Genomic DNA, 27,286 nt, shown 5'->3' on the forward strand with positions numbered 1-27,286 from the left:
ATTTGGTAAGATAAGATTTTAATTAATATTTCTAATAATTATTATAAAGTTCACTTTTGGACTCTTAATGATAATTAAATTCACCTACTTTATCTATATCATAACAAAGTCCACTTAATTAGTTTAAAACTCATTTTTTTTTAAATGTTAGTTCTCTCTCTCTCTCTCTCTCTCTCTCTCTCTCTCTCTCTCCATCTCTCTCTCCTTCTCCGATGGTCTCTCTCTCTCTCCATCTTCTTCTCCGATCGAACCATATCGTCATCCGGCAAGTAAGGCCGACAAGACCACAACCATCGATCTCTCTCTCTGAACTCTATCCCTCCAATCTCACTCTTTGTTCTCTCTCTCATTATCAGCTCTTTATGTTCTCTCTCTTTGCTTTGTCTGATCTCTCTCTCTCTCTTTATTATCTCTGTTCTTCACCATATCTCATTGTTGGAGCCTTAAAGGAGGTCGGTGAACTAAGATCTGGAAGTATTGTTGTGATCTGGAAATGTTGGGCATGATCTGGAAGTGCTGGGCGATTGTTACTGTGGAGCAGTAACTATTTTCTCAGATAGCTAGTTACTACTTGGATAGTGGCAATTATTGTTACTGTTAAATTAAGATTTTTTTATTCCAAAAGCTTGAATTTTTGTGTTTTGTGTTCGTTTTATGATTTTTTTAACATGTTTATGCATAAAAAAGGTTGAAGATTTATACAAGTTGCATTGTTTTTTTGTGCTGTTGTGCAATGGGAATTGCCACTATCTCACAGTGGCAATTCTCTTGACGCGAAAAAAAAGGCTAGGAGCGTTCGACTCTGTGCCCAGCACATTCTTTAAGGTGATTTTATTAAAGTGGACTGCATTGAGAATTGCTTGTTGATAGTGGACCTTAAAAAAAGCTTATTTTCTATAATGAATTGAAAAAAAAAACCCTTAATATTTTAGATTTCGTTTTAGAGGAAATTACATATTTGGTCCACTTATTTTATACGTAGTTCAATTTTGGTCTACGATCTTTTTTAAATTCTCTTTTGATTCACTAATTGTTTCATTTGTTCAATAAAGATCCAGATTTGTGACTTTAAATCTTTTGAGTTGTGTTTTCTTCAATTATAACTGAAGTATAGGTTATATTTCATCATTTCTTAGTCATAAAAACAAATTTGGAGTGTTAGAATCTAAGAGAATTGAGATTGGGTGAAGTTTGAAAAATTGGCAGTTTCGGGTACCCTATTTTGGGGTCAATTATTTTGAGTTTTAGAACTCCAATTTGAATGATCTTTATATGGTTGTAAAGAAGAAATGCATAGCTTTAAAACAAGTATATGTTTGCTGAATTTGGGTGAGATTTGATAGGGTAAAAGGCATGCCAAATTTGAGAAAACAAATCTGGATCTTTATTGAACAAGTAGAGAAATTAATGGACCAAAATAGAACTTAAAAAAGATTGTGGACCAAAATTGAACTAGGTATAAAATAACTGGACTAAATATGTAATTTTCTCTTTCGTTTTAAGAGCAAATTATCCATAAGTACTTCAATTATACACTGATTTTCTACTTAGTACCCCAACTTTGAAAACTTGACAAAAAGTACCTTAACTTTCATTTTGTGTCAAAATAGTACCTCCGTTAATTTTTCTGTCAAAGAAACCGTTATCTGCTGATGTGGCAGGGGTATTTTCATTTTTTTCCCCACATTTAAAGATAATAATATTTTTAAAAGGGTTAATTACAAATATATACCTCAACTATACATCACTTGTTAATTAGGTCCCTCATGTTCAAAAACTTTCATTTGGGTACATCAACTTCAATATTTCGTCAACTTAGTACCTCCGTTACTTTGACCGCTAGAAGGACCGTTAACTGCCTATGTGGCGCTGACGTGGCACAAGCGGACCCACTACTAAACGTTGACTTGTCTTGAAAAAAAAAGCCACGTGGACAAAAATTTATAAAAAAATCAATAAAACCCTTAAAATTATATAAAATTGAAAAAAAAAAAAAAAACGAAGCCAGGCCCGGCCTCCCCTGCCCAGCCTCACCTCCCCACCTAGCCCCCTCATTCCCCCTTCCTCCCCGACCCAGGCCACCCCCTCCACATCCCCCGTCCTTGCCCCCTAAACCCAGGCCACAGCTTCCCCCTGCCACCCCACCCCACCTCACCCCACCCCGACCAGACCCGACCCACCTCCCTCCTCTCACTTTCTCTTTCTTTTTCTCTTTGCCTCCCCTCCCCTCTGCAACACCTCCTTCTTCCACCAATCCCCGCCCCTCCCTTTGCCACCCAGCCCCAGCCAGCTCCATCGCACCCCCCCACCCCAGCCCGCCCCTATCCTGCCCAACCCAGCCTCTTCCTTTCCTCTCTAGCACTTTCTCTTCCCCGACTCTCTGCAACTCTCTCTTACATATTACTCTTTCTCTTTCTCTTTCTCTTTCTCTCTCTCTCTCTCTCTCTCCAGCGAGTTTGGCCTCCTTCTCTTTCTGCAACTCTCTCTAGAATTTTTTCAGCCTCCTCCCCTTCTAACATTCTAGACCAGCACAACTACCACAAAACAACACAAAATTCACAAACAGAACAAAATGTCGTTGGCTTATCAGGTTCGATTCATGAGACTCGGTGGTTCGATGATCGATCCAAAGGCACCAACATGCTCAAAACAACGAGAGGATTCAATTAAGAGTGGTCCGACCTCGCATCGCTGCTGGGAACAGAAAGTCAACGGTGGAGCCCGACCGTCTTTCCCTTCGAATCGCCGCCGTCGCAGCTCAGATGACCAAATTGAAGGTGCCAAGGGACTCACCGTGCCGAGGAGGTGAGAACCTAGTGGTGTTGCTGGGAGAGGGGGCACCGGGGGGGGGTGTTGGGGGTGAGGGGCGTCGGGGAAGAGGAAGAGGAAGAGGCTGGGTTGGGCAGGATAGGGGCAGGCTGGGTGGGGGGTGCGATGGAGTTAGCTGGGGCTGGGTGGCAGAGGGAGGGGCGGGGATTGGTAGGGGAGGAAGGGGGAGGGAAGGGGCTAGGTAGGGAGGTGAAGTCGGGCAGGGAGGGGCTGGTTTTTTTTTTTTTTTTTTGTCTTTTTTTTTTTCTATTTAATATAATTTTAATGGGTTTTTTTATTTTTTTATTAATTTTTGTACATGTGGCTATTTTTAAATGCCAAGTCAATATTTAATGGTGGGGTCCACGTATGCCACGTCAGCGCCAACTCAGCATATAACGGTTAGACTAACGGAGGTACTTAGTTGACGAAATATTAAAGTTGAGATACCCAAATGAAAGTTTTTGAACCAGAGGTACCCAGTTGATAAGTGATGTATAGTTGAGGTATATATATGTAATTAACCCTTTTTAAAAGAGAAAATTACAATTTAGTACATTAACTTTACACTGACTTTCAACTTAGTATCCCAACTTTGAAAACCTGACAAAAAAGTACCTCAACTTTCATTTTGTGTCAAAATAGTATCTTCGTTAGTTTTTCTGTCAAATGATTAGTTTTTCTGTCAAATGAACCGTTATCTGTTGACGTGGCAGAGGTATTTTCGTCTTTTTCCCCACATTTTAAAGATAATAATATTTTAAAAAACTTTTGAATAAAAAAAATTCTTAAAAAATTAAAACTTTTAAAAATTTAAAAAAATTTAGGGGGGATGGGTAGGGAGGGTCGGGGTTGGGTAAGAGGGGGTGAGGGGGCTGGGTTGGGGTGGGTCGGGGAGGGGCTGTATGAGGGTGTCGGGGAAGGGCTAGGTGGCGGGTGCGACGGGGCTAGGGGTTGGGGGGAGGGGTGCAACGGGACTGGGGGTGGGGGGAGAGGGTGGGTCGGGCAGGGAGAGGTGGGAGGATGGGTCGGGGCGGAGGGGATGGGTGGGGGTGGGGGGGAAAGGGTGGGTTGGGCAGGGAGATGTGGGAGGATGGGTGGTGGCGGAGGGGATGGGTGGGAGGGGAGAGGGTGGGTTGGGCAGGGAGAGGTGGGAGGATGGGTAGGGTAAGGTAGGGTAGGGACGGGCGGGGCGGTGGGTAGGGGATGAGTAGGGAGAGGGTGAGGGCGGGAAGAGGAGAGGATGGGTGGGGGCTGGGGTGGAGGAGGCCTGGGTGGGTTGAGCAAGGAGAGGGGCTGGCTGAGGGCTGGGTGGGGGAAGGGGGTGCAACAGGGTTGGGGCTGGGGGGGAGGGGGTGCGACGGGACTAGGGTAAGGGGAGAAGGTGGGACGGGCATGGAGAGGGGCTGGGGTGGGGGCTGGCTGGGGAGGGGAAGGGGACAGGGCTGGGGTTGAGGGGTGATGCTGCATGGGGCAAGGCTGGGGAAGGAGGAGGGGGAAAGGTTTTTATTTTAAGAAATTTTTTTATTTTAATTTTTTTAAAAATTTTGTTTATTAAAAAGTTTTTTAAAATATTATTATCTTTTAAATGTGGGGAAAAAGACGAAAATACCTTTGACACATCAGTAGATAACGGTTCATTTGACAGAAAAACTAACAGAGATACTATTTTGACACAAAATGAAAGTTGAGGTACTTTTTTGTCAGGTTTTTAAAGTTGGAGTACTAAGTTGAAAGTCAGTGTATAGTTAAGGTACTAAATTGTAATTTGCTCTTTTAAAAATATTATTATCTTTTAAATGTGGAAAAAAAGACGAAAATACTTCTGCCACGTCAGTAGATAACTGTTCATTTGACAGAAAAACTAACGGAGGTACTATTTTGACACAAAATGAAAGTTGATGTACTTTTTGTCAAGTTTTCAAAGTTGGGGTACTAAGTTGAAAGTCAGTGTATAGTTGAGGTACTTACGGATAATTTACTCTCGTTTTAATTATGATTCTTGTCACCCAAGTATGTTTGGTGCCCAAGTAATCTAAGAGCTATAAATATGAGTTCTTGTACTCTTTTGAGGTGGTTAGTTATAATCTTATAATTAATTATTATATAAATTCTAAATACTAAATATAAAATATAAAATATATATTATATATGATATATAATTCGAAATAATTTCATATTTCATTAATAAATAATAATTAATAAAATTTGAGAAAAGATGATTCCTCTTTTTTTCCTTATTTTTCTGATAGTTTAGATAATTATCATTCTAATAGAAGCTCTTGTTTCTGGCCAATCTCGATATAGAAAATTAACATATCTAAAATAGGTTGTGTTTCGAAGAAACGTATCTCTTTTGCCCACATCACGTTGCATTATAATGTAGAAGCAAAAAGGAGGCCCATGGTTTCACAAAGAAAATGGAAGGAAAAAACGGAAGCAATGTTGGAAGTAAGTGACGGTAAATCTGGAAATTAAGTAAATAAAAAAATATAGGAGGAGTGTATGATGACTTTTAAGGAGTACAAGTAGCACCTCCCTTAACGAAATCATTAGTCCACCAAGCAATCCATGAATTTTCGTCTGTTCACTTATTGTTCTGTTTTGAAAGTTCTCTTGCTGGCTTATGTTTTGTTGCTAGCTGTTTGGCCCACATTGGCAGAAAAATCGACCGAATTTGAAATAAGGGAAACAACATCAGCTGAATTGCGATTGGGTTGTCCAAAAAGATGCAATGGCCTTGGATCTGGCCAAAAATCAAATGCATGGTGGGTGTGGAAGTCGGCCAAGATTCAAATAAAATTCAGCCAACTTTTGCTTGAATAAATGATCTATTCCAACCAACTTTATCTCAATCGACAAATAAAAGAAGAGAGGAATACAAAGGATGGTGTCAGCCTAGAATTTAGTATTGGGTTCTGGTATTTTTCTTTGATTTTGGCCTGGAGAGATTGATTGGTTGTGAAATAGAAGAGGAAGAAGACTGGGCATTTGAGAGGAAAAAAGAAGCACGGGCAGCCCGGCAATTTATTTTTGGATGTTTGATTGACCAAATCCAGCTAGCCGTTGGTTGGGTGTCATTTGAATTAAAATACAAAAGAAAAGCCTCCTTCTTCAATGTTGTCGGGCAGCTTAGATAGTTGATATATAGTTGCAAAGGTTCTTTTCAGCTAAAACATTGAACCAAAGCATGCAGATACCAAAAGGCTACACAAAATGGGTTTGATGAATATGACACAAAAACTTTATGCTCATAAATTTGGTTTTTTTTTTTTTTTTTTTGCGGCATGAGCAAAGGGCAACATGCATAAGCTCTGCTCTTTATTGTTGCTCCTCTATTTGATTGTCTGGCTTAGGAGTTGACCACTTATTTACACGGTGGCTAGCATTCTGAGCCTGCAAAATTGATCCATCAATATTATACGATAACAAGTTAATTTTGACTTTGTATGTAACAAGGAAAATATCCAATAAATGATATTTACTAATAGTATAATGGGACAGTTAATATGTATATATTATATTTATTATGTTAATTAACATATCAATTGTTATATCATACGAGTATACGACTTGCTTGTCATTAGTGTTAATAAGAAATAAGGAAAATTACTATGTATAATCATACCTCCTTTTCCCAATCACGTCGTGTTGTGACTATAGCCAAAATCACAGTTTGGACAGCAGTTCCACCAAGGATCATTCCACCCCATATACCCTGTTTAATATTAATTTGCACAAGCAAAACAAGATAATGCAATAAATTAACTCGTACTTGAAGATTTGATTGCAAGGTTTAGACTACACAATGAAGATAGTTTTTGAATTGGGTAGGTGCAATGAGGAGGCATATGAAAAAGCAAAACGTACCGTAACACCCAAGTGGGCCACCCATCCCAATACAATTCCAAGTGGGAGCCCAATAATGTAGTAGCAGAAAAGATTTATGTATGCCACCCATGCTTGCCATCCTGATCCCACAGCAACTCCTGTGAAAACGAAGACTGTCATTTCACAAAAGAAAAACTAACATTTTGGGATTACATCCCACTTTTCTCATTTTCTATTGTCTAACTTGTAGTGCCAATCTCAAAGCTTGAGTTTTGCTTTCCATAATCGCGCATGAATGATTATCACCTATTAATTGTTAAGCAGTAGTTTTGAGAAGTTGATGAAAGGGTTCAAAATTACCTGATAAAACGGGTTGAACTCCGTTAAGTAGAACTGTGACACCCAGGAGGTAAGATATTTGATCAACTGCTTCGAGGACAACAGTGCTGGATGTGAATATGTATCCAAACTTATCATGGAATATGACAATAAATACAAAGAAGAATAGGGCAATCAAGGTGGATTCTGCCACAGAAACCTTTGCTGCAAATTTTGCTACCTGACCATTTCCAGCTCCTAGCTCATTTGCTACCCTTACTCTGTGAATTTCATGACAAAAGTTTTAGAATACTGCCACAAATTTAGATAAAATTAACATACTTGAAACATTACAACTACTCTCAAATTATTTTCCCAAATATTGACTGAAAACACAATGTGAAAACTAATAAAAGTCGTAAGGGTTTATATCAAGTATATGCCCATATTGCAAGAAAAGTATGGGGTTTTTGTTGTGTCACTTCACATTGTACTTCAATGATCAAAATTGTCTATTTTTTTAGGTCTGATCAACCCACAATATATATTCACTAATATAATCTTTAATCCTTTCTTTTTGTTTTGAATTGTAAAAGTAACAAAGTGGAAGAGGTAGAAAAAGAAACAAGGTACCCTGTTCCAGCAAAGAAGGCTAAATGAATCATGAGCTCCCACCCATTTATAGTCATGCTGCAAAAAAAAAAAGGTTAATATTTGAAATGGAATAAATTTTCATACCTAACTTAGAAGAAAGGAAGACATGTTGATACAAAAAGAGATCTTATACCAAATTGATAAGGCATCCACAGCAAGAGTTGCATTTTGTAGGTATCCTGTCATCAATATCAAGATTTTATAGTACCAGAATTCCAAGCTGCATAAATAGACAAGTACAATATTTTTTGTAATGAGTAAAATGATCACAATTATAATAAAACAGTTATATAATTTTCGATGTGATTGTAGTAGCTAGTGATCCTTGAAGATGACTTAAAAAATGAAAAAGGGTAGAGATGTAATACCATAGCATGACCCCAGAAGCTGTAGAAAGTTTGACAAATTCCCAGAGCCCAGTAAAGGCTTGCATAGATAAACCAGTCCAACTGAGGGGACACCAACCACATGTGACATACCCAAGCAGCCCAAAACACAAAACCCACCAGGAGATATCCAAAGCAATAGAAGCACCCACCACCCCAAAATCAAACACATACACAAAAAGCCAACTTATGAGTGTATGGAACACCAAAGCCACTACTGACATCCACATGGTCACAAAGTTCTTCAGCTGGCTCTGCAGGAACCTCTGCAATGGGAACAGAAACGCATAGCTGAAGTGTAAGGGTAGGAGCCACAAGGACACCAACCCCGACTGCTCTGCTACGTCATCAGACTGCCCTAGAAGTTTGAGAATGGGAGTGGCGAATATGTATATGGGAAGTAGTAGAATGCAGCAGAGGAACAACACAATCCATGACCTTTGCAGGTATATCCCCAGCATGTGGTGTCTTTTGGCCCCAAAAGCTTGCCCACATAGAGTCTCTAGTGCGCTTGCCATTCCTAACTAATTCATTGTCAAAACAAAGTGCAAAATGTCTGAGAAAATTATTAGACAATCATTAGACATCGAAAATTCAAAAGAGACTAAGAGTAGTGTGAGGGATTCCAAAATTGTGTTCCAAATTTGGATCCTAAATAGCGTGGCAAGTGTTTCACAGATTTAAATTTGGGTCAACTTTAGAGCGCATTTATTTCAACAAGTAGAGTACTGATAAATACATTCTCACATCATTTGAAATCCAAATTTGAAATTGAATAATCAATGTATATTAAGTTAACATTTTACCTCACCAACATAGACAAAATCAGAATTTCTATATGGGCTCGACTTTACTTAGAGAATAAACTTGAATTGAAGGGATGGACTGGGATTAAAATAAGCTCGGGATGGTCTAAAATAACTTAAAGAAGATTTTTTTTTTTTAAAAAAAAAAGGGCTAAGCTAAAGCGTGTACAACCCTCAAGAGAGCTCTGTTCTTATTCATGTGTAGCTTAATCTCACATGCAAAGAAATCTTGGCCAGTTCTGGGAGAGCCAAGTGAGACAAGCACCTCAATTCCTCAAATGCTCAAGGCCTAAAATTTTAGACTTTTAATATATTGTTTTGAGCCCAAATAAAGAAATAATAATAATTTTAATCAAGTGAATGTATATGGAAGGTCGATGACTTTTTTAGTTTTTTGTTATGATTTGGTTTAAACCTGACCACACCTCGCAAACTAAAGCTAAAGCTTTAATAGCATGCTAACCTCAAATTGAGCTTAAGCCCAACAATGTACATGAAGGTAACAGAATGAAGTACTAGTGTGAGAGAAATAGTGTGTGATATAATGAAGTACCAGGAGGCCAAAGGAGAAGCCGAGAATGACATTGTTGGCAATGGAAATGGAAGCGAGTTCAACATCACCAAGGTGGCCAGCAAAGGCCTGAGTGATGACAGTCATGGTGTAGACAGCTAAGCGGCTGACAATGGCGGGACCCACTATCCGCCATAGTTTCTTCGACTCTACCCACACTCTCAGTGGAAGGGGCCTACTACTGTCTTCATCTTCAGCACCACTGTTTTTGTTTGATGACTCTGCTAATAGGGATTCATTAAGAAGACCCACTTCTTCTTCTTCTTCCCTGTCTGTATTTGCCATCGTAGCTACACTTTCTTGCCTAATTGCTAGCCAATGATAACCCAATTGGACAGGTAGAAAGCTAATTTTGACTTTGAGAAGTCGTTGCAAAACTGTTGGTTATGGAAAATTAGGTAAAATGCTACTACTCCACCCACCCACGTTTCCCACATTTTTTTTACAAGAATCAAAAGAGACCATATTATTGGGGCTATTTGGTATTGTAAACCAATAATCTGAACCATCAAAATTTTTATATGTAGATTAGAAATTATCTCTACAAAAAAATAAATAAAACTGGAACTTGTTTGACCATTAGATTATCATCATGATTATTTTTGTGTTTATTGGAAATACTGCATTCGTTTATTTATTTGGTTATAGTTAAATAATGATTTTTAATTTAGTTAATTTTTTTTTATAAAGATGATCCTTAAATAGGGACCTAATAATTGAACAATTCGGATAATTGAATTCCATTGAGGATTTGGTCCACGTACAATCTCATCTAAGTTGAAAGTCAGTGTATAGTTAAGGTACTAAATTGTAATTTGCTCTTTTGAAAATATTATTATCTTTTAAATGTAGGGAAAAAGACGAAAATACCTCTGCCACGTCAGTAGATAATTGTTCATTTGACAGAAAAACTAATGGAGGTACTATTTTGACACAAAATGAAAGTTGAGGTACTTTTTGTCAAGTTTTCAAAATTTGGGTACTAAATTGAAAGTCAGTGTATAATTGAGGTAATTATGGATAATTTGCTCTCGTTTGAATTATGAATCTTGTCACCGAAGTATGTTTGGTGCCCAAGTAATCTAAGAGCTATAAATATGAGTTCTTGTACTCTTTTGAGGTGGTTGGTTAATAATTAATAAAATTTGTGAAAAGATGATTCCTCTCTTTTTCCTTATTTTTCTGATAGTTTAGATAATTATCATTCTAATAGAAGCTTTTGTTTCTGGCCATTCTCGATATAGAAAATCAACATATCTAAAGTAGGTTGTGTTTCGAAGAACCGTATCTCTTTCGCCCACCACACGTTGCATCATAATGTAGAAGCAAAAAGGAGGCCAATGGTTTCACAAAGAAAATGGAAGGAAAAAACGGAAGCAATGTTGGAAGTAAGTGACGGTAAATCTGGAAATTAAGTAAATAAAAAAATATAGGAGGAGTGTATGATGACTTTTAAGGAGTACAAGTAGCACCTCCCTTAACGAATCATTAGTCCACCAAGCAATCCATGAATTTTCGTCTGTTCACTTATTGTTCTGTTTTGAAAGTTCTCTTGCTGGCTTATGTTTTGTTGCTAGCTGTTTGGCCCACATTGGCAGAAAAATCGACCGAATTTGAAATAAGGGAAACAACATCAGCTGAATTGCGATTGGGTTGTCCAAAAAGATGCAATGGCCTTGGTTCTGGCCAAAAATCAAATACTTGGTGGGTGTGGAAGTCAGCCAAGATTCAAGTAGAAGTCAGCCAACTTTTGTTGAATGAGCCCGACCAACTTTTGCTTGAATAAATGATCTATTCCGACCAACTTTATCTCAATCGACAAATAAAAGAAGAGAGGAATACAAAGGATGGTGTCAGCCTAGAATTTAGTATTGGGTTCTGGTGTTTTTCTTTGATTTTGGCCTGGAGAGATTGATTGGTTGTGAAATAGAAGAGGAAGAAGACTGGGCATTTGAGAGGAAAAAAGAAGCACGGGCAGCCCTGCAATTTATTTTTGGATGTTTGATTGACCAAAACCCAGCTAGCCGTTGGTTGGGTGTCATTTGAATTAAAATACAAAAGAAAAGCCTCCTTCTTCAATGTTGTCGGGCAGCTTAGATAGTGGATATATAGTTGCAAAGGTTCTTTTCAGCTAAAACATTGAACCAAAGCATGCAGATACCAAAAGGCTACACAAAATGGGTTTGATGAATATGACACAAAAACTTTATGCTCATAAATTTGGTTTTTATTTTTTTTTTGCGGCATGTAGCAAAGGGCAACATGCATAAGCTCCGCTCTTTATTGTTGCTCCTCTATTTGATTGTCTGGCTTAGGAGTTGACCACTTATTTACACGGTGGCTAGCACTCTGAGCCTGCAAAATTGATCCACCAATATTGTACGATAACAAGTTAATTTTGACTTTGTACATAATAAGGAAAATATCCTATAGATAATATTAACTAATAAATATCCAATAGATAATTTTAACTAATCTTATAATGTGACAATTAATATATATATTATATTTATTGTGTTAATTAACATATAAACTGTTATATCATACGACCCTGCTTGTCATTAGTGTTAATAAAAAATAAGGGAAATTACTATGTATAATCATACCTCCTTTTCCCAATCACGTCGTGTTGTGACTATAGACAAAATCACTGTTTGGACAGCAGTTCCACCAAGGATCATGCCACCCCATATACCCTGTTTAATATTAATTTGCACAAGCATAACAAGATAATGCAATAAATTAACTCGTACTTGAAGATTTGATTGCAAGGATTAGACTACACAATGAAGATAGTTTTTGAATTGGCCGTGGGTGCAATGAGGAGGCATATGAAAAAGCAAACCGTACCGTAACACCCAAGTGGGCCACCCACCCCAATACAATTCCAAGTGGGAGCCCAATAATGTAGTAGCAGAAAAGATTTATGTATGCCACCCATGCTTGCCATCCTGATCCCACAGCAACTCCTGTGAAAACGAAGACTGTCATTTCACAAAAGAAAAACTAACATTTTGGGATTACATCCAAGGAATAAAATTTCGGGTTTCGAGGAAATTTCGATGGAAATTTCGACGAAAATTTCGAAGATTTTTAAATTTTGACAGAAATTAAACGGAAACGATGGAAATTACTATCAAAATACGGAAATTTTGAATGAAACTTTACTATATATTTATTTGACATATTATCTACTATATTGATAAAAAATATTGAAGAAACCAAATTATATAATAAATTTCATGTGATATAAGATGAATATAATGCGCGCTGAAGGTAAATACTATGAAATAAAATTAGTATAATGAATAAATAAAATTAATATATTATTTATACTCTATAATATATATACTAAATTTTATATACTTTATAATCTATACTCTATATTATTTAAGATATCGTATAGAATATTAGGGTTTAGGTCCTTTAAGATATTTTTAATTATTTTTTATATAAAAAGGTATTAGAGTTTATTGGTTTAGAGTTTAAAAACAATTAAACGAAACTCCAACACGGCCAAACAAAATCTCAAATCATTTTTTTTTTCAATTGCCCAAAAACCTCAAACTACGATATGGTATATGATATTAGGGTTTAGGCTCTTTAGAGTATTTTAAATTATTTTTTATATTGAAATATATTAGAGTTTACAAATTTAGGGTTTAAAAACAACTAAATGAAACTCCAAAAAAGCCAAATAAAAACTCAAACTATTTTATTTTCTTTACAATTGCCCAAAGGCCCCAAACTCCAATATATCCTAAACCTTTTAATTTTTTTTCTCTTTCTTACTTTTTTTTTTCTCTTTTTTTCTTCTTCTTTTTCTTTTTTTCTTTTCTTTTTTTCTTTTCTTTTTTTCTTCTTCTTTTTCTTTCTTTCTTTTTCTTTTTTTCCTTTCTTTTTTTTTTTCTCCCTTTTCTTTCCTTCCTTCCCTTTTCTTTCTTCCCCCCGAGTCTCCACTCTCCAGCAAAACTTTTCCTCTCTCTCTCTCTCTCTCTTTCAAAAATTTCGCCGAAATTATACCGAAAATTTAACAAAACTTGATTTCGATTTCGATCCCTCCCAAAATCGAAAATTTCGCCGAAATTTCGCCGAAATTTTTGAAATTTAAACCCTTGATTACATCCAACTTTTCTCATTTTCTATTGTCCAACTTCTAGTGCCAATCTCAAAGCTTGAGTTTTGCTTTCCATAATCGCGCATGAACGATTATCAACTGTTAATTGTTAAGCAGTAATTTTGAGAAGTTGATGAAAGGGTTCAAAATTACCTGATAAAACGGGTTGAACTCCGTTAAGTAGAATTGTGACACCCAAGAGGTAAGACATTTGATCAACTTCTTCGAGGACAGCGGTGCTGGATGTGAATATGTATCCAAACTTATCATGGAATATGACAATAAATACAAAGAAGAATAGGGCAATCAAGGTGGATTCTGCCACAGAAACCTTTGCTGCAAATTTTGCTACCTGACCATTTCCAGCTCCTAGCTCATTTGCTACCCTTACTCTGTGAATTTCATGACAAAAGTTTTAGAATATTGCCACAAATTTAGATAAAATTAACATACTTGAAACATTACAACTACTCTCAAATTATTTTCCCAAATATTGACCGAAAACACAATGTGAAAACTAAGAAAAGTCGTAAGGGTTTATATCAAGTATATGCCCACAATGCAAGAAAAGTATGGGGTTTTTGTTGTGTCACTTCACATTGTACTTCAATGATCAAAATTGTCTATTTTTTTAGGTCTGATCAACCCACAATATATATTCACTAATATAATCTTTAATCCTTTCCTTTTGCTTTGAATTGTAAAAGTAACAAAGTGGAAGAGGTAGAAAAAGAAACAAGGTACCCTGTTCCAGCCAAGAAGGCTAAATGAATCATGAGCTCCCACCCATTTATGGTCATGCTGCAAAAAAAAAAAAAAGTTAAGAACTTAAAATAATTTGAAATGGAATAAATTTTCATACCTAACTTAGAAGAAAGGAAGACATGTTGATACAAAAAGAGATCTTATACCAAATTGATAAGGCATCCACAGCAAGAGTTGCATTTTGTAGGTATCCTGTCATCAATATCAAGATTCTATAGTACCAGAATTCCAAGCTGCATAAATAGACAAGCACAATATTTTTTGTAATGAGTAAAATGATCACAATTATAATAAAACAGTTATATAATTTTCGATGTGATTGTAGTAGCTAGTGATCCTTGAAGATGACTTAAAAAATGAATAAGGGTAGAGATGTAATACCATAGCATGACCCCAGAAGCTGTAGAAAGTTTGACAAATTCCCAGAGCCCAGTAAAGGCTTGCATAGATAAACCAGTCCAACTGAGGGGACACCAACCACATGTGACATACCCAAGCAGCCCAAAACACAGAACCCACCAGGAGATATCCAAAGCAATAGAAGCACCCACCACCCCAAAATCAAACACATACACAAAAAGCCAACTTATGAGTGTATGGAACACCAAAGCCACCACGGACATCCACAAGGTCACAAAGTTCTTGAGCTGGCTCTGCAGGAACCTCTGCAATGGGAACAGAAACGCATAGCTGAAGTGTAAGGGTAGGAGCCACAAGGACACCAACCCTGACTGCTCTGCCACGTCATCGGACTGCCCTAGAAGTTTGAGAATGGGAGTGGCGAATATGTATATGGGAAGTAGTAGAATGCAGCAGAGGAACAACACAATCCATGACCTTTGCAGGTATATCCCCAGCATGTGGTGTCTCTTGGCCCCAAAAGCTTGCCCACATAGAGTCTCTAGTGCGCTTGCCATTCCTAACTAATTCATTGTCAAAACAAAGTGCAAAATGTCCAAGAAAATTATTAGACAATCATTAGACATCGAAAATTCAAAAGAGACTAAGAGTAGTGTGAGGGATTCCAAAATTATGTTCCAAATTTGGATCCTAAATAGCGTGGCAAATGTTTCACAGATTTAGATTTGGGTCAACTTTAGAGCTCATTTATTTCAACAAGTAGAGTACTGAAAAATATACTGTCACATCATTTGAAATCCAAATTTAGAATCTATAACAATCAATGTATATTAAGTTAATATTTTACCTCACCAACAAAGACAAAATTAGAATTTCAAAATGGGCTGGACTTCACTTACTTAGAGAATAAACTTGAATTGAAGGGATGGACTGGGATTCAAGTAAGCTCGGGATGGTCTAAAATAACTTAAAGAAGAATTTTTTTTTTAAAGAAAAAAAAGGGCTAAGCTAAAGCGTGTACAACCCTCAAGAGAGCTCTGTTCTTATTAATGTGTAGCTTAATCTCACATGCAAAGAAATCTTGGCCAGTTTGAGGGAGTCAAGTGAGACAACCACCTCAGTTCCTCAAATGCTCAAGGCCTAAAATTTTAGACTTTTAATATATTGTTTTGAGCCCAAATAATGAAATAATAATAATAATTTTAATCATGTGAATGTATATGGAAGGTCGATAACAGTTTTAGTTTTTTATTATGATTTGGTTTAATCCCCCGCAATCTCAGGGCCACTAAACATATAGGTGTAACCTGACCACACCTCGCAAACTAAAGCTAAAGCTTTAATAATAGCATGGTAACCTCAAATTAAGCTTAAGCCCAACAATGTACACGAAGGTAACAGAATGAAGTACTAGTGTGTGATATAATGAAGTACCAGGAGGCCATAAGTGAAGCCGAGAATGACATTGTTGGCAATGGAAATGGAAGCGAGTTCAACATCACCAAGGTGGCCAGCAAAGGCCTGTGTGATGACAGTCATGGTGTAGCCAGCTAAGCGGCTGACAATGGCGGGACCCACTATCCGCCATAGTTTCTTCGACTCTACCCACACTCTCAGTGGAAGGGGCCTACTACTTTCTTCATCTTCACCACCACTGTTTTTGTTTGATGACTCTGCTAATAGGGATTCATTAAGAAGACCCACTTCTTCTTCTTCTTCTCTGTCTGTATTTCCCATCGTAGCTACACTTTCTTGCCTAATTGCTAGCCAATGAGAACCCAATTGGACAGGTAGAAAGCTAATTTTGACTTTGAGAAGTCGTTTCAAAACTGTTGGTTATGGAAAATTAGGTAAAATACTACTACTCCACCCACCCACGTTTCCCACATTCAACCCCCATTTTTACAAGAATCAAAAGAGACCATATTATTGGGGCTATTTGGTATCGTAAACCAATAATCTGAACCATCCAATTTTTTATATGTAGATTAGAAATTATCTCTACAAGAAAATAAATAAAACTCGAACTTGTTTGACCATTAAATTATCATCATGATTATTTTTGTGTTTATTGGAAATACTCCATTCCTTTATTTATTTGGTCATAGTTAAATGATAATTTTTAATTTAGCTAATTTTTTTTTTATAATGATGATCCTTAAATAAAGACCTAATAATTGAACAATTCGGATAATTGAATTCCATTGAGGATTTGGTCCACATACAATCTCATCTTATTCTTATCATAGAATATACACATTGGAGTTAAAGCTAATTTTGACTTTGAGAAGTGGTTGCAAAAATGTTTGTTATGAAAAACTAGGGATATACTTCATCCACGTACCTTTCCATTTTTTTTCTTTAATTTATTATTCTCAAGGGTTTAATATCTTTAAAATTATTAAAATGGACGTAAATTTCATTTGTTGCTCAAAATGACATGAACAATTAAATATATATTTTTTAGATAATACAATGTAGCCAACCTGAGGCCCAAAACCCAAAAACCAGACACGCAGACAAAAACCAAACTCTTCAAAATAAATAATAAATGATCCATGAATTTTCAAACACTGATGAATGGTGATTGGTGATTGGTGATTGGTGATTGGTGATTGTATATACTGTATTAGCAAAGAGTACATCAGAACAATAATACAGGTAAAGACTCAAGACCATCAACATTAAAGGGTCCTTTCCACTTCCACATTTGAATCTGAATATGACACGAAAATGTTTAAGGTCATAAATTTTGTTATTCCTTTGCTGCAAGAAATTAGGCTCACAATGTATGCAATTGTAGCACAGCCAACATATGCACATAATAATAATAATAATAATAATAATAATAATAATAATAATTAAGCTCTGCTTTTATTGTTGTTATTCCTGTATTTGGTTGTCTAGGTTAGAGTCTGACCAATTCTTCATAAGGTGGGTAGCTTTCTGAGCCTGCAAAATTTATTTACCAGTATTGAATATGATAACAATTAAGTTAATTTGGACTTTGTATATATTGCAGAACAAGGAAGAACAAGTGGAATTTCTTAGGTTTAAAGCATTACCTCTTTTTCCCAATCACGTCTTATAGTCACAATGGCCAAAAGTACCGTTTGGACTGCAGTTCCACCAAATATCATCCCACCCCATATACCCTGTTTTTAACTAATCCTTTAAGAAAATTTGATTGGAAGTAAATAACATGAATTAGATTTCGAGATTTTCCCTAATTTGCTCTTTACCCAAAACCTTTCTCCAGAGAAACAATAGAATATGATCCTCTATCAATCACTTATTATTCACGTATATCCACAACGTTGTTTTAGATTTAAAAATTAAGGGTATCGATGAAAAAGATAATTATATAGAAATTTAAAACAACATTGCTTTGGATATAAGTACAAAATCATTACTAGGAAATTAGCAAAGGACATAGATCCATAAAAAATGAAGTCAAAACACCCAAAATAAAAAGAATAAAATTAAATCTTGTATGGGATTCACAAAGGTTTGTGAGTGCCACACGGCCCACACCATTATGTGTGAAGTATTTTTCAAATTGAGTTGGGTGTGGGCTTAGAGAATGGTTCATTAACCATTATGAAGGTATAGCCGATTAGTTAGTTTAGTTCATTGAGGGCCTGAGGCAGAAAAAGAGGGAAACGTACCAAAGCACCCAAGTGGGCCATCCAGCCCAATGCTATTCCAAGTGGCAGCCCAATAATGTAGTAGCAAAAAAGATTTATGTATGCCACCCATGCTTGCCATCCAGAGCCCACAGCTACTCCTGTCCAAAAAAAAAAAAAGTTGGACTAATTTAATGGATGAGTGAAGATGAAAAAATGTGTTAGGATTAGAATAGGTTAAAAGTTTGGTCCTTCTAATGTAAAAAATAAAGAAACTTTAACATCTTGCAACAGTAATATTAAGGCTATACTATGACTAATTTGTTGTTAGAAAGTTGATGAAGGATCAAAATTAACCTGACAAGATGGGTTGAACACTGTTAAGTAGAATTGTGATAGCCAATAGATAAGACATGTGATCAACTGCTTGGAGGACATTAGTGCTAGATGTGAATATGTAGGCCAACTTTTCATGGAGTGTGATAATAAGTACACAGAAAAATAGACCGATCAAGGCAGATTCTGCCATAGAAACCTTTGCTGCAAATTTCGTTGCCCTCCAGTTTCCAGCTCCCAGCTCATTCGCCACTCTTACTCTGTAAGTTCCATCACAAAATTTTCAAAATATTGCAAAAGAATTTGGAAAACAAATTTACGACTTGATCTTTCACTTAAACAAAAAATAATTCAAGTTAGTATATATGGAGCTTCAAGTGTAGACATACATATTTTAAGACAAATGTGAAAGTTTGCCCCGGACTACGGTCCAATGGTTGAAATTGCTAATTCCTTAAAAACTCGTGTAATCACTTATTACCACCATTATCTTTTTTATTTGAACGAATAAATTGTGTTTGTCTATTTATTTGACTATAATTAGATAACCAAATAATTTTTGTTTTAGTTATTTTTTGTAAAGATGAATTTTGTAGAACGAATTAAAAAATGGACAGGTTCGACCAATAAACTGCAGCGAGGGGTGTAATCCCAACAAGGACGTCTATCTTTGTCTTAAAATGTGGATGTCCACCCTCAAGGGAGACATATAAGTTGAATAGTTCACATCATATATGGGACTACATTGAATTTTCAAAATTAAAAGGCTCAACTTTCTAATAGGAAAGTTAATAGACAATTAACCAATTAACTATTGGTCTAATTGTATTTATTTTCATAATTTTGGAGAGATCTTAATCTTCCCTCCCCAAATAAAAGAAAAAGGGATATAGATGATTAGATTTAGGTATCAAAAGTGACAATTGTGTAAAGGTCGAGGTGAAAAAATAGTACCCTGTTCCAGCCATGAAGGCTAAATGAATCATGAGCTCCCACGCATTTATAGTCAAGCTGCAAGGTTGAATCCAAGCAATAAGAAAGAAAAAACTTAAAACTTAAGAAGTATATGATAAAGTTGTAACAATCTAATCAAAATGGATGTTATTACATAGCCAAATTAATCAGGGGATATATATATACACTTCAAAAAGAGGAAATGTTGATCAAAGAGTGGTCTTATACCAGATTGACAAGGCATCCACAGTAAGAGTTGAGTTCTCTAAGTATCCAATTACTAATATTAGGATTTTATGCCTCCAGAATTCCAAGCTGCATAAATCAAAAACACCAACCCCTATAAACCAAGTTATTCATCAATTTAAATCAAAACCTGTTTAGTAAGTCCCGAATATTTTTGTAAAACGTAAACTTCATTTGACCCACTAGGAAAATGTATGATGATTATGGTATGAACATGTATGCATATATATTGTATATTGAAAAAACAAAGAAAGGCAAAGATTCAATACCAGAGCATGACCCCAGAAGCAGCAGAAATTTTGACAAATTCCCAAAGCCCTGAAAAGGCTTGCTTGGAGAAACCAGCCCAACTCTGGGGACACCAACCAGACACCACATACCAAAGCAACCCCAAAACCCAAACCCACCATGAGATATCCAAAGCAATAGCGCAACCCACAACCCCAAAATCCAACACACAAACGAAAACCCAACTTGCCAGTGCATGAACCCCCAAAACCACTAAGGACACCCACAAGGTCACAAAGTTCTTGAGCTGGCTCTGCAGGAACCTCTGCAATGGGAACAGAAACGCATAGCTCAAGTGTAAGGGTAGGAGCCACAAGGACACCACCCCTGACTGCTCTGCCACGTCATCCGACTGCCCTAGAAGTTTGAGAATGGGAGAGGCGAATATGTATATAGGCAGTAGTAGAATGCAGCAGAGGAACAACACAATCCATGACCTTTGTAGGTATATCCCCAGCATGTGGTACCTCTTGGCCCCAAAAGCTTGTCCACATAGTGTCTCTAGCGCGCTTGCCATTCCTAACTGATTCATTGTCAAAAACAAACAAAAATGTTGCCTCCTTTACATAATCATCAATGTAATCATTTCTCCTTAACATGTCACTCATAGTTTGTCACATGTTTTTATTCTTTCATTCATCTCTTTAACCATCAATACATAGATCCACAATTACAAAATATATTGATCTCCTCTTTGTTTTGATGTATGTTTTTGTAACTCCATTGCTCCATGTTTTTTTTTTTTTTTTTTTGTTATACTAGGGAATCAAATCTAATCCTATTATTCCACTCTTCTTCATTACTTCATAAAATTGTGACCGACTTGTAAGGTGTACAAACAAATCACAATTTGAGGCTTATAACAATCATGCTATTAAGAATGAGAAAAGAAAAAGAAATGAATTCGTGTCAAATTGTATGATATGGGCATCATTTGATCTACAAACACACATGGTAGTTCACAAATCTATATTCTAATTTGAAAAAATAAACCCGTCAAAATGTGATAGTAAAAATGTGTTTGTATGTCATATGGGTCTATACCATAAAATTTCCTATGTATTAAAACGAGTAAGATAGTGTTTGATGTATAATTAGTTAATTACCAAGAGACCAAAACCAAAGCCGACGATGACATTGTTGGCCATGGAAATGGAAGCGAGTTCAACATCGCCAAGGTGGCCGGCGAAGGCTTGGGTAATGACGATCATGGAGTAGGCAGCCAAGCGGCTGATGATAGCAGGTCCCACTATGCGCCATAGTTTCTTCGACTCTATCCACACCCTCAATGGAAGGTCTTTATCTTCATCAGCACTGTTTCTGATTGATGATTCTGGTAATAAGGATTGGCCAACATCCACTTCTTCTTCCCTGTCGATATTTTCTTGCCTAATGGCCTACGAAGTAGGTACATATTAGGCGCTAGAGAAGTTAATTTGACTACTTACACTGAAAGTCCTAGCAAAAATGTAATGGAAAATAAAGTATTATGCTAAAAAGAAATAGAAACCTCTCATGGTGCTAATGACTATTTTGTTTAGTGGCACCCAGTCTTTCCGGAGTTCTGAGTTAAAATCTAATTCCACTTTAAGGTAGCGTTGTTTAAATGAATGTAGCTAAAAAATGGGCATGGAACCATCAAATATGGAAGTGAAATGGTGGGGTTTCTCATTCCTTATACGTTGAAACATTGGAATGAAAATATTACATTTTATGAGTTTCATAAAACCCTTGAGAGTGACCATGTGTATGAGATTTCTAGATTTCTATTCCATAAAACAAATGCTACAAGGGTTAAGGGGCCGACTCAACACGATCTAGAGTGGTTTACAATAAACTCTTCGTGGCCTATCCAAATATCCGAAACTTTAGGCCTACCAATATTTGACTCCTTTATTTTTTATTTTTTTTAATATTAAACATATAAACATGACCCATTCGTGTTTTGAACATTATCAAATAGGTTGTAATAGCCAAAACTAGGTCTTGCACGGGCCCATATTGGACCTATGTTGTGTTGGTCCTGTCTTTTTCAAAAAATTTCATTTATCTTAAAGAAAGATTCAAATTTGGACCCTCTCCAATAATATGCATAGAAATATCCTCTCAAATTTGGGTTTAGGCCCCATTGTACCAATATTTGAGTGGGAATCAGGGCTGGTCCTAAGATTTAGGAGGCCCTCGATAAGACTAAAAGTTGTTTGTGGATTTATGAGCGGATTCAAACTAATCCAAATTAAGAAAGAAAAGAAAAAGCCTAAGTAGCCGTCACCAAAACCCATCAAACGCAAAATCAAAATTCTCCAATAATATTGTTGGTTGCTCACCTTTGTCTGAATCTGATGAGTTGCACACCTTTGTTTGAAGCCGATCATTGTAAATTGTTTGGGAGGAATTTGGAAGGATTAATTCAGTAAAGAATTTAAGATTTGTTGAAAGAAGCTCTTAGATTCTTCTTCGTCCATTTTGATAAAGACTCTTTATTTATTAAAGATTAAAGGTCACTCACTCTTCAATAAATTGGAAGAAGTCGTTCCTCTTCCTAACTTAGCCGTTAGGCTCATTAATAAAATGAGCCAAACGGCTCTTTGAAAATTGGGTTAATAATGCTTTACATCAAGATTGGGTGAAATTTTATTTTGATCGCTAACCTTCAAAATGTTGCAATGTTAAACCTAACACTTAGATTGCAATGATAATGGGCTAACTAGACCCGATTCAACTGACCCTAGCGATTGATCAATGGGCTTGAGATTGGTTAGAGCCTTGTTTTGTAGTCAACCTGAACCATTAATATTTAACGTTTATTTATGTATTACCATTTGGTTTAATAAATGTCAACTAGTCTTCTCTTTGTCATAATTAACTGATTATCAATAATGCTAATTGTCTCACATTTTTTTTCCCACATTTGTATACCACCTTATGTGTCATTACTTTACTGGAAAGGTATTTCCTTTTTCTTTTTTAAGTTTTATTTTTTATTTTTTAGTATCCAATGCATGAATGTCATGTAAGGTGGTATGAAATTGTGGTATAAAAATGTGGTAAGTGTAGCATTACTATTATATTATTGATTAAAAAATCCCAAAAAAATATATTTTAGAAACTTTGGTTGGTTAGCACTTAGGACAATCAACTTTATGACTCATTCACTCCCTTTTAAGCTATCATGTCAATCTTAGGCTTCATTAACATATCATATTTCCAAACATGTGATATTAGTAAATGGGGCGGATCCATAGTATCTTATTTTTGACACAAATTTTTAATGGAGTTCACTCCATGTAGAATTTCAACCATGCATACCGTCTATCTTCTAAATCTCCATTAAAAGATCATCTTTGAAACAAATTAGGTAAATCAGAAACCATTTGCCTTCAAAGATTAAGTAGTCAACAAAATAAACACTTGAAATGTTGACCATTTAATCTTTGTAAGTAAATGAACACATCTCCTTAGTAAATAGTACATATCATAATTCTATATCAAGAAGATTATGGACCCTTAGAACAACCCAAAGTGCTTTTTAGATTATGGAAACACTTTTTGTGTAGTGTTTTTTGAATGTGCTTTAAAATGAAGTATTTTGAATTTTAATAAAAAAAATTATCTTCTTTCTAATAAAAGAGCTAAGTACCGGGCCTACCGGCAAAATCACTAGTGAGAAAAAACGCTTCTTTCATAAACACTCTCAAACAAACCCTTACGGTTATGAGTCAAACTGATTTGCTTGCTGAACTCGTTTGGACAAGTAATGCTGAAGTACTTTATAAGGTGACTAGGTGAGCTGAACTGAAACTCTGTCACAAGCCTAACTTGGGCGGGCTGTAGTTCCAAAATTTCCCTTCAATTATATTATGGACGACTAAGATGAATTGCACTAAACTAAACCAATCACACATGCAGCTCCTCTCTTTCTTCATTTGTTTTTCTTTTTCAATGCTCGAAATTAGGCCTCAGAATTCCAACAAAAAAAAAGGGTACTCTCAGAATTGGCACACGAAACACATGCAAAATTCATAAGCCTGCAGCTAATGTGCTTGTTCCTCTGACTGATTGCCTGGTTTAGGGGTTGACCACTTCAATACACGTTGGTTGGCTTTCTCAGCCTGCAAAATTCAAGCACCAAGAGTTTAAAATAGAGGGGTTTGAAAGCAAAAAGAATGGGGAAAAAAAAAAAAAAAAAAAAGTGGAGTCATTGACTCATTGTGTTCCTAAACATACCTCCTTTTCCCAGTCCCGTCGTATTGTTATGATGGCCAATATCACTGTTTGAATGCCAGTTCCACCAAATATCATCCCACCCCAAATACCCTGTTTCACATCAATTTGAACAAAAATTTCAAGATTATGTAATTACTCCTTGTAATGTTTGATGGGGAGTGGATTAATTAATATGGGCCTATATTGAGATAGGATTATATCAGGTTGTACAGTCCATGGCCCAATGGGCCTCCACTCTTCAGTAGCTAGGTAGTTGATGAATTCAAGTAAAAAGTGCAAAAATTGGTACAATCAGCAGATTTTGGTACCAAAAAGGACCCAAGGTTGGTTCACTAGCAGACCCTGAGGCTGAACAAATTGATATGCTGACCAGGTGGATTAGGTTTGGGTGCATGGAGGGAAATAAACGAACAAAACTTACCCCAATACTCAAGTTGAAGACCCATCCCAGTAAAAACCCAAGTGGGAGCCCAACAATGTAGTAGCAGAAAAGATTTATATATGCCACCCATGCTTGCCATCCTGAGCCCACAGCTACTCCTGTTGATTGTACAAACCCAGAACACCCAAGTCAAAGATAAAATCACAAAATAGTCATTTTTGTAGACAACTATTAGAGAAAAAATAAGTGGAGAATCTAGATTCAACTACTGAGAAACTTACTTTTACAAATAGGTTTCACATGTATTATAAAAGTGACCGACAAATTGATCAGTAGTAAATGTGGCTCAAATAGTGGAGCTAAAGTGCAGGAAGTTAATGAAGAGTGAAAAATGAACCTGACAAAACAGGTTGAACGCTGTTAAGAAGAATTGTGATGGCCAAGAGGTAAGCCATGCTATCAACTGCTTCCAGAACATCACTGCTGGATGTGAATATGTATGCAATCTTGTCACGGAGTATCATTATAAGTACACAAAAAAAGAGACCAATCACTGTGGATTCCGCCACAGAAACCTTTGTTGCAAATTTTGCTGCCTTCCAGTTCCCAGCTCCCAGCTCATTCGCCACTCTCACCCTGTCAGTTTCATCACAACAAAGACTGCTATAGAAGAGGGTTGAAGGAAGGTAGGTTTGCATATGCAACTAAATAATGTCTCAAGGGCCTCCTCAAGTCTCAACACATAAGAAGAGACTATCTAAGCATGGGACTACTGTAAAAATTAACAAAGTCATTGGCCTAGAAGACTTTATATTGGGTTTGTAACTTTGATTACTAGAGAAAAAAAAAAAAAGCAACACTTGACTTGCCATGGCTTACCTACACGGCTACACTTGCATCAAAAAAATAAATGTTTTGTCAATTTCAATAAGGAAATGATATTTATGAATAGAAAGTGATAGTAATAGCCACAGGCCCACAACTACAAAAAACAAAAGGATCTATAAGCATTTGGTACTTTTAAATGTTCATGTACCTATAATAATATAATATCATATTACCATTTTGTCTTGTCCTATTATAAAAGTGAGAATATTTGAAATTAAGAGGTTAAAAAGTAGTACCCTGTTCCGGCAAAGAAGGCTAAAGGAATCATGAGCTCCCACCCATTAATAGTCAAGCTGCAAAATTTAATTCATTCAAACAATGAAGAAAAATGATTAACTTAAACAGTAATTTTAATTAAAATTGTCTCAAGCAAATTAAAGATAATTTAAATTGTCAAGAACATATAGAATTCTTCTCATACCAAACTGACAAGGCATCGACAGCAATAGTGGCATCTTTCAAGTACCCAGTCATCAATATCAGTATTCTGTAATACCAGTTCTCCAAGCTGCATAATCAATCATTTACAACACAACTTACAGAAAATCAATACAAACCCAGAATCTAAACATATTAATTATAAAAAGGAAAATACAGAGTGATGAGAAACATATACCAGAGCATAACACCAGAAGCAGCAGAAAGTTTGATGAATTCCCAGAGGCCAGAAAAGGCTTCAACAGAGAAACCAGTCCAGGTCAGAGGGCACCAACCACAGGCAGTGTACAAAAAGAGCCCAAAAACCAAAAACCACCAGGAGATATCCAAAGCAATAGCAGCACCCACAACCCCAAAATCCAACACATAGATGAAAAGCCAGCTTGTGAATACATTGACCAACAAACCTACCAAGGAAACCCAGGCAATGACCATGTTCTTCAGCTGGCACTGCAAGAACCGCTGCAGTGGGAACTGAAACGCGAAGCTGAAGTGCAGGGGTATGAGCCACAGCGCCACCACCCCTGACTGCTCTGCCACCGCGTCGGTCTGCCCCAGCAGTTTCAGAATTGGAGTGGCGAATATGTACACAGGCAACATAATAAAGCAACAGACGAACAAAACAATCCATGACCTCTGCAGATATATACCAAGCATGTGGTACCTCTTGGCCCCAAAGGCCTGCCCACAAAGCGTCTCTAGCGCGCTTGCCATTCCTAGCTAAATGGGTAATAAGCAAAACATCAAACACTTAGCAAACACAACTCAAATTTTCGGATTGAAACTGAGAATATATATACCAAGAGGCCGAAATTGAAGCCGACAATGACGGTGTTCGCGATGGAGATGGAGGCGAGCTCCACGTCACCGAGGTGGCCAGCGAAGGCCTGGGTGATGACGTTCATGGTGTAGGTAGCGAGGCGGCTGAAGATGGCGGGACCCACTATCTGCCATAGCTTCTTCGACTCCTCCCAGACCCTTGTGGAAAGTTTCAGGTCGTGGGTTTCAATCTCTTTGTCCTGCTGCGCACCTTTTTGGGGCGTTGATTCTGGCAATAGGGAAACGCTGAGATCATCGTTTTCCATTAGAGAAATGAAATAGTCCTCTCTCGCTTACTGGTCTGTGAAACAGAGATAAAGAGATTGACCACGGAGGAAGTCTGTGAGATTTATATTATTTATTATGTGTGCATTAGTGGCACTGAAAAGGCAAAAAGTGCAGAGTTGAGGAGATCACACGCGCTGGAGAGCTGGTCATTTGGTCAATTTGATGAGTTCGATCTTTG

At 36.7% G+C, this 27,286-nt stretch overlaps 4 protein-coding genes across 7 annotated transcripts; all 4 read right to left on the reverse strand.

Moving 5' to 3' along the window:
• Positions 1–5,954: 5,954 nt before the first annotated feature.
• Positions 5,955–9,771, reverse strand: LOC147279555 (protein DETOXIFICATION 27-like). 2 transcript variants are annotated; one of them, XM_086250173.1, is made up of 8 exons: positions 9,357–9,771; positions 7,980–8,521; positions 7,745–7,831; positions 7,591–7,647; positions 7,000–7,238; positions 6,679–6,797; positions 6,437–6,526; positions 5,955–6,204 (listed from the first exon to the last, which is right to left on the reverse strand). In XM_086250173.1, exons 1-8 carry the CDS (start codon positions 9,657–9,659, stop codon positions 6,130–6,132), a joined length of 1,512 nt encoding a protein of 503 aa, XP_086106299.1. In that variant the 5' UTR covers positions 9,660–9,771; the 3' UTR covers positions 5,955–6,129. The 2 variants fall into 2 exon arrangements, with proteins under 2 accessions (XP_086106299.1, XP_086106300.1); XM_086250174.1 differs by having other exon boundaries at positions 7,980–8,517; positions 9,357–9,495.
• Positions 9,772–11,445: 1,674 nt separating this feature from the next.
• LOC147279556 (protein DETOXIFICATION 27-like) lies at positions 11,446–16,475 on the reverse strand. 2 transcript variants are annotated; one of them, XM_086250383.1, is made up of 8 exons: positions 16,051–16,475; positions 14,638–15,179; positions 14,403–14,489; positions 14,236–14,292; positions 13,645–13,883; positions 12,225–12,343; positions 11,981–12,070; positions 11,446–11,729 (listed from the first exon to the last, which is right to left on the reverse strand). In XM_086250383.1, the coding sequence occupies exons 1-8, from the start codon at positions 16,351–16,353 to the stop codon at positions 11,655–11,657; spliced, it is 1,512 nt and encodes a 503-aa protein (XP_086106509.1). In that variant the 5' UTR covers positions 16,354–16,475; the 3' UTR covers positions 11,446–11,654. The 2 variants fall into 2 exon arrangements, with proteins under 2 accessions (XP_086106509.1, XP_086106510.1); XM_086250384.1 differs by having other exon boundaries at positions 14,638–15,175; positions 16,051–16,156.
• A 466-nt stretch (positions 16,476–16,941) lies between these two features.
• LOC147279557 (protein DETOXIFICATION 27-like) lies at positions 16,942–20,583 on the reverse strand. The gene is made up of 7 exons (XM_086250385.1): positions 20,048–20,583; positions 19,761–19,847; positions 19,533–19,589; positions 18,600–18,838; positions 18,285–18,403; positions 17,682–17,771; positions 16,942–17,568 (listed from the first exon to the last, which is right to left on the reverse strand). The coding sequence occupies exons 1-7, from the start codon at positions 20,581–20,583 to the stop codon at positions 17,500–17,502; spliced, it is 1,197 nt and encodes a 398-aa protein (XP_086106511.1). The 3' UTR covers positions 16,942–17,499.
• Positions 20,584–23,777: 3,194 nt separating this feature from the next.
• On the reverse strand, positions 23,778–27,286 carry LOC147279558 (protein DETOXIFICATION 27-like). Of its 2 annotated transcripts, none has more exons than XM_086249977.1 (8): positions 26,802–26,938; positions 26,180–26,717; positions 25,985–26,071; positions 25,800–25,856; positions 25,073–25,311; positions 24,715–24,833; positions 24,294–24,383; positions 23,778–24,178 (listed from the first exon to the last, which is right to left on the reverse strand). In XM_086249977.1, the coding sequence occupies exons 2-8, from the start codon at positions 26,713–26,715 to the stop codon at positions 24,101–24,103; spliced, it is 1,206 nt and encodes a 401-aa protein (XP_086106103.1). In that variant the 5' UTR covers positions 26,716–26,717; positions 26,802–26,938; the 3' UTR covers positions 23,778–24,100. The 2 variants fall into 2 exon arrangements, with proteins under 2 accessions (XP_086106103.1, XP_086106101.1); XM_086249975.1 differs by having other exon boundaries at positions 23,783–24,178; positions 26,180–26,721; positions 26,802–27,286.

The sequence above is a fragment of the Dryas octopetala genome, chromosome 7, assembly GCF_963921425.1.
Source record: "Dryas octopetala chromosome 7, drDryOcto1.1, whole genome shotgun sequence".
NCBI lineage: Eukaryota > Viridiplantae > Streptophyta > Magnoliopsida > Rosales > Rosaceae > Dryas > Dryas octopetala.